Source organism: Trichinella spiralis, assembly GCF_000181795.1.
Source record: "Trichinella spiralis strain ISS 195 chromosome Unknown Scfld9, whole genome shotgun sequence".
NCBI lineage: Eukaryota > Metazoa > Nematoda > Enoplea > Trichinellida > Trichinellidae > Trichinella > Trichinella spiralis.
Window position 1 is genome coordinate 6,990,695 of NW_003526948.1, and position 6,821 is coordinate 6,997,515.

The 6,821-nt window shown below is 48.9% G+C and overlaps 2 protein-coding genes across 2 annotated transcripts; one reads left to right on the forward strand and one right to left on the reverse strand.

The window, feature by feature from the left end:
• Positions 1-1,001: 1,001 nt before the first annotated feature.
• On the reverse strand, positions 1,002-4,894 carry Tsp_10312 (putative integrase core domain protein). Its single transcript, XM_003372507.1, has 2 exons — positions 4,101-4,894; positions 1,002-4,023 (listed from the first exon to the last, which is right to left on the reverse strand). Exons 1-2 carry the CDS (start codon positions 4,892-4,894, stop codon positions 1,002-1,004), a joined length of 3,816 nt encoding a protein of 1,271 aa, XP_003372555.1.
• A 1,098-nt stretch (positions 4,895-5,992) lies between these two features.
• Positions 5,993-6,335, forward strand: Tsp_10313 (hypothetical protein). The gene is made up of 2 exons (XM_003372508.1): positions 5,993-5,997; positions 6,023-6,335. Exons 1-2 carry the CDS (start codon positions 5,993-5,995, stop codon positions 6,333-6,335), a joined length of 318 nt encoding a protein of 105 aa, XP_003372556.1.
• The last annotated feature ends 486 nt before the right edge of the window (positions 6,336-6,821 follow it).

Below are 6,821 nucleotides of genomic sequence, written 5' to 3' on the forward strand. Positions count from 1 at the left end.
ATACGCTGTTAAATTGGCTGTATCGCGGATCCGGCGGAGATACGATGATCATACATCGTTGGGACTGTCGTCATTTCTGAGCAGTTTCTCTTCTTTCAAACTGCTGTGATCATCAGGCTGCGTTCTCCGTGCAGACATTCATTCATGTGATTCATCTGATGCATCACAGTTGTCACGTTCACACCTATCCATATTACGGCCTTCAATTCTTCTTTATAAAATTGCCTTCATCATACACCTTTGGAATTGTCGTCATTTCTGTTGTGCGTCTTCTCGTTACCCGATTTCTCGCTTGTATATGCTGAGCAGTTATTCTGATGATCTTTATGACGGATGACGGTTATCACTACCAAATGTGTCCATATTACGTCATTGAAGCGTTGTTTATCATATTCCGAAACAAATTAATTCTTCATGTATAGGATAATATGCTGTACATTAAGCATATTCTTTTTCAAGTCACCAATATTTCTTCTGTACAACGGCCAGCTCCATTCCGTAGGCTATGCTTTCATGCATTAATTAATGCAGTCCGGGAGAACAGTGATTTGTCAGTGCTTACATTCGACCGAGTAAAAATTTCATTTACTCAGCAATAAAATGCACAAGCAACAGCGCCGACAAAAGCAAAGAATACGCCACGACAACACGACATTCCGCAATCTCGCCAGCGACCTTCTCTAAAAATATATATCCTCATACGGTAGATTATTGATACTCAGGTTGTTGAAATTGATAAGACTGTTACAATATGATTGTCCAACGACGAAGGGTCGGCTATATAGTGGTTTTCATTATTCAGATTTAAATTTAATATTGTCGTGGATGACAATAATAAGGAACAAAATGAAGGAGAAAGACAAGAGAGAGAGAGAGTCGCGCGTGTGTAAGTGACGTGTTCTGATCAATGATGACGTAATGACGATAAATTCAAATATCGGTATACTGTATGTAAGAACACTCAGGTTCATGCTGTACTGTGGCCTCTATACACTCCCCCTTCAGAAAGCGGGTGGTATTTGGGAGGATAGGTGGAAAACGACCCGCTTTCGTTCTGGTTCTGCCGCAGTTGTCTTGGCGTGGTCGGATGTGGTGAACGCCGGCTTCGTTCTGTCGATGGCGACGTTGGAGATGACTCCTTCGTTGTCGATGGTGAGTACTTTGTCTGACCTGCCAAGTACTCTGTGTGGACCAGAGTAGGGTGGCGACAGACCGTTCGCCCGGTTGGTCTCCTGCAGGAAAACGTGACTGCAGTGTGCGAGGGCTTCGTGTACGAAAGGTTTCAGAACGCCGTGTCTTGGCGCCGTTGGCCGTAAACGCCGCATTGCTGTTCTGAGTGCCTCCACGAATGCCGTGGGGTCGCTGCATGAGGGGGTTGCGTCGCCCAGGAAGAAATCTGCGGGTAGGCGCAAGACCGAACCGTACAGCATTTCTGCTGCCGAGCAGTTAATGTCTTCTTTCAGTGCTGTGCGTATTCCTAACAATACCAGCGGTAGTGCCGTCGTCCAGTTGACACCGGCGCTGTGCATGTGGGCGATCAGGGACGCCTTTAGGTGGCGGTGGAATCGCTCGACGATGCCGTTAGCTTGTGGGTGGTAGGAGGAGGCGGAGATGTGTTGGCAGCCCAGCATTTTGTTGAGTGTGGTCCATGTGTGCGAGCTGAACTGCCGGCCTCTATCGGTGGTTACACGGCTGGGAACGCCGAAACGCGCGATCCAGTTGGTCAGGAAGGTTCGAGCCACCGTCGTCGCCGTGATGTCATGGATGGGCCAGGCTTCAGGCCACCTGGTGAACCTGTCGATGGCGGTTAGGAGGTACCTGAAACCGTCTGACTGTGGAAGTGGCCCCACGATGTCCAGGTGGACGTGCTCGAAGCGGTGCGCGGGTAGGAGGAACTCCGCTAGCGGTGAGCGCGTGTGTCGCTGTATTTTGGCACGCTGGCAGCTGGTACATGCTCGAGTCCACCGGACGACGTCTCCGTTGATGCCAGGCCAAACGTATCTGGCCGTCATCAGGCGTTTGGTTGCGCGGATGCCGGGGTGTGACAGGTTGTGAATGGCACGGAATGTGGGTTTGCGTAGCGGTGCCGGCAGGTAGACACGCGGGGTGGGACGTGACCTGTCGACCCACAGTGGAACAGGAGAGTTGGGTATCTTTTGGGGTTGCAGCTGCAAGGATGTCGTCTGCGCGATTTTGTGCAGCTCAGGGTCTACACTTTGGGCGCTGGCCACATCAGCTGCAACCGAGTGGTTCAGTGTCGCCGGGAAAAGTGCGTTGACGCTCCGAGAGAGAGCGTCAGCTACCACGTTGCTGTCGCCGCCTATGTGGCGTACGTCGTCTGCGAGCGAGGTGATTAGGTCCAAGTGGCGCGTCTCGCGGTCATTCAGGTTGTTTGAAGGTCGAAGAAAGGCGTGAGCCAGCGGCTTGTGGTCGGTGTAGATCACGAGTCTTCGTCCTTCCACCACATGACGGAAGTGTTTGGCTGCCAGATATGCTGCTAGTAGCTCTCGCCCGAAAGCGCTGTAGCGCTTCTGTGTTGCGGTTAAGCGCTTTGAAAAGAATGCGAGAGGTCGCCAAGAGTTTTCCGCTGGCTGCTGGAGTACTGCGCCGATTGCATGGTCGGACGCGTCTACCATGAGAGCGTACTCCTCTGTCGGGTGAGGGTGGTGCAGCATCGTGGCGTTGGCCAAGGCGTCTTTGGCGGCGTTGAATGCTTGCAGTTGGTCATTTGTCAGGGTGATCTTCGTCGATGCAGCGGCCGATGCAATGGCGTCCAGGGGGGCTAGTGTGGTCGCGATGTGTGGGAGGAAACGCCTGTAGAAGTTTACCATGCCGAGGAATCGGCGGAGTTCGCGTCCGGTTTTGGGTGCCGGGAAGGCCTTGACTGCTTGTACTTTGTCCGGTAGCGGTCGAATACCGTTAGCGTCGACGGTGTGGCCCAGAAAAGGGAGCGATGGTACGGCCAGAATGCACTTGTCCTTGTTCACCTGAATGCCATGCGCTTTGAGGCGCTGCAGCACTTTCTTCAAGAGGACAAAGTGTTCCTTTTCCGACGCGCTGGCCAGCAAGATGTCGTCGACATAGACAAAGCAGTCCTCGATGCCTCTGGTAACGGTGTCGATGAACCGTTGGAAGCTCTGGGCTGCGTTGCGCAGGCCGAAGGGCATTTTGAGGAACTCGAAGAGGCCGAAGGGTGTTGTGATTGCGGTCTTCGCTATGTCTTGGGGCCGCATCGGAATGTGGTAGTAAGCGTGTGCTAAGTCAAGTTTTGAAAATATGTGCTTACCGTGCAGGTTGTGTGCGAAATCGGCTAGGTGCGGCAGTGGGTACCGGTCTGGCGTTGTGCAGCGGTTGAGGGCACGGTAGTCGCCGCAAGGTCGCCACTGCGCGGTTTGTTGCTTGGGTACCATGTGTAGTGGTGACGCCCAGCAACTGTTTGACGGCCGTATTATGCCTCGCCGCAACAGGTCGTTGAAGTGTTCCTTGGCTACCTGTAGCTTGTGTGGCGGTAACCGTCGGGGCTTGCAGTGGACGGGTTGTCCAGTTGTTTCTATTGCGTGCCAGACGATGTTGGGCTCCAACTGCTTTACTGTGGTTTGTGCGGCGTCCTGATGTGGATAGAAATGCGTAAGCAGCGACTGGTATTTGTCGGTGGACTCAATGGCGAGTGCGCCATTGATTGGTAATGTGTTGGCGTTGTTGCATGCCATTATGAGTCTTGAATGTTTGATGTCGACCGTTATGGCGTGATGGTGGAGAAAATCAGCGCCGATGATGGCAACTCCCACTTCGGCGACGAAAAACGTCCAAGTCAAAACTGGGAGGTTGGCTAACTGCACGGTGATGGTTTTCTTGCCAAGGTGGCGGACCGGGGTTCCGTTGATTGTTTGCAGTATTGGTTGGTTCGACGCCGGTTGCTCTGGTTGCTTTTGTGACTCGGTGGCCGGCAGTAAGCTTACAGCCGCGCCGGTATCAATTAAAAATCGCCGTTTAGATATTTTGTCCATTATGTACAGGCAACGGCTAGAGACCTCTGGCGACACGACGGCCGTTAGCGTCGTGCGCCGGTGTCGTTTCCCCACGAACATGGTGGGGCGCACTTTTGGGCTCGGTCACCGAAACGGCGGTGATAGAAGCACGTTGGTTGCCGCTGATCTTGGTTGCTCGGTGATGGAGAGCGCCGGCCTGCTCGGGTTGGGGATAACCAGCGGCGTCGATGAGTCGGCGGTGAGCGACTGCTTCTTGGGTGGCGATGGTCATCTGCTGGCCGGTCGCGGCATTGTAGGAGTTTCTCGAATAGCGATTCCAAGCGTTCTAAACGGCTTTCGAAACTGCCGCTGTCTGAGCTGACGGCGTTGATGGTTGTCGTGGGTTGGAGTGCTGCCATTTGGTCCGCCAGTTCTGCCCGTTCCATCAACGGCCGGTCTTGAAAAGGTACAAGGGCCGTGCGAATGGGGAGCGGAAGTTTGCTGAGGAATAACGATCCGACGATGTCGTCTGAAGCTCCGCCGAGGAGCCGTTGTAGCCGGCGTAAGAATTGCGACGGTTTATCGTCGTTTAGTTCCTCATTCGTCAGCGCTTGCAGAATGCGCTGGTCTTTCCTTTGCACCGTGCGCTTCAGGCATAACTGCTTAAAAGTCGTGAACGGGTCCGGTAGGTTTAGGGCGTTCGGCAGAAAATCTCTGAAATCCGCGAGCGCTTCGTCAGGCATCGCGGAGAGCGCCATGTGAAGTTTGTCGAATTCGTCAACGATGTGCTGGTGTTGAAAAAATAAATCGAGGCGCAAGAACCACAGTTCTGGGTCGGCCGAGTTGAAGATTGGGACTGTCAGGGTGGTTGAGACAGCGTTGCTCGAAGGATGCCCGGCGTCATTAATGTTGCGACGGGATGGCATCATGGTAGGGATCACTCACGAGTCACCAAATGTCGTGGATGACAATAATAAGGAACAAAATGAAGGAGAAAGACAAGAGAGAGAGAGTCGCGCGTGTGTAAGTGACGTGTTCTGATCAATGATGACGTAATGACGATAAATTCAAATATCGGTATACTGTATGTAAGAACACTCAGGTTCATGCTGTACTGTGGCCTCTATAAATATCTTCTCCAAAATTCACTTTTATTTTAGTGCGGACCCTTACGGTACATTGCATAAACAAGAGATGAACCATCTCCACGGTATGTTACAAGGTCCAATTCAGACACATCTGCCACAGCGAGAATACCAAATAGAACAGGCAAAGAAAATTTTCATTTGTTAGAGACTTAAATACTGTTCAAGTAAATGCCAAGTAACAAATTTTTCTGCTCGTCAGACAAAGTATCTGTTTGCTGGGAATGTTTCAAGTTTTATGAATATGGTGATTTGGCCATTGTCAGAAATTATCGCGTTTCCCATCGCATCGCATGAATTGCTAAAAGGGATATTAGTACAAAGGGAAAATGGACATATGACGAATTGCCCACAGCTGCAGTAGTCAGAAAGAATTGGCAGTGTCAACTACAAAATGCCAGCATCCGCACATATATCAAATTTCAACGCTGTTGCAAATATGTTCTTTGTTAGCAATCGAGAAATTTCAGTTTTTCCTTCAACATGTTTTTTTTTGAATGAACCACCTGTATACGTACCTAATATTTGTTGTGAATTTCATACTTCTCCCTGAAAAGTATTTTCAAAAACGTATACGTTATAGTGCAAAATAATATTATATCAAATTCGAAATTAACAACTCCGCAAAATCACAAAAAATAGTAAACAGAATAATTTTTATTTTTCATTATTCAACAACAACAATAAACAACATATATCAGTGAACAATAACAGCAAAGAAGAATCGACAGGAAATGAAGAAAACAAATAACTAAAAATATATAAATCCAAAACTTGGGAGGCTATGTTTAATCAAGCTGTCATTATGTACAAGGAAGCTTCCTGAAACAGCTCCATTGTACCCATACAGCTGAAATATTCACCACAACATTAAATCACATGATGTTTATAATCAAAAAAGCTGTTCAGTATATTGAAAGAATTTCTGCCAGAGTTTCGGTACATTGAAGACCGTACACGACTGAAACCCGGGAACTCGACAGAAGCAGAGGAGTCGGTGGATGAGGTGGAGATTTCATCATTGTACCCCGCTATCGTTGACATGTTGTATTGGAAGTGGCGTTTCTTCAAAATTGCTCATTTTCCACTTGGAATGCCAGGTGCTCATCTACAGCACAGCTCTTTGCGTGATCTTTCGGATAAATTCGAAGTATCACTCTGTTGTTCCGTCCACGGAACAACAATACATTCTTCTATGACTTGCACAAAAGTAATCCAATAGCTGATAACACGGAACACACCGGATACGCTGTTAAATTGGCTGTATCGCGGATCCGGCGGAGATATGATGATCATACATCGTTGGAACTGTCGTCATTTCTGAGCAGTTTCTCTTCTTTCAAACTGCTGTGATCATCAGGCTGCGTTCTCCGTGCAGACATTCATTCATGTGATTCATCTGATGCATCACAGTTGTCACGTTCACACCTATCCATATTACGGCCTTCAATTCTTCTTTATAAAATTGCCTTCATCATACACCTTTGGAATTGTCGTCATTTCTGTTGTGCGTCTTCTCGTTACCCGATTTCTCGCTTGTATATGCTGAGCAGTTATTCTGATGATCTTTATGACGGATGACGGTTATCACTACCAAATGTGTCCATATTACGTCATTGAAGCGTTGTTTTATCATATTCCCGAAACAAATTAATTTCTTCATATATAGGGATAAATATGGCTGGTACATTTAAGCATAATTCCTTTT

Coding starts and splice junctions, on each gene's coding strand:
- Tsp_10312 (XM_003372507.1), bottom strand. CDS start 4,894: ATGCCATCCCGTCGCAACATTAATGACGCCGGGCATCCTTCGAGCAAC. Junction 4,024..4,100: donor TTCGGTGACCGAGCCCAAAA/GTGCGCCCCACC, acceptor AGAGGTCTCTAG/CCGTTGCCTGTACATAATGG.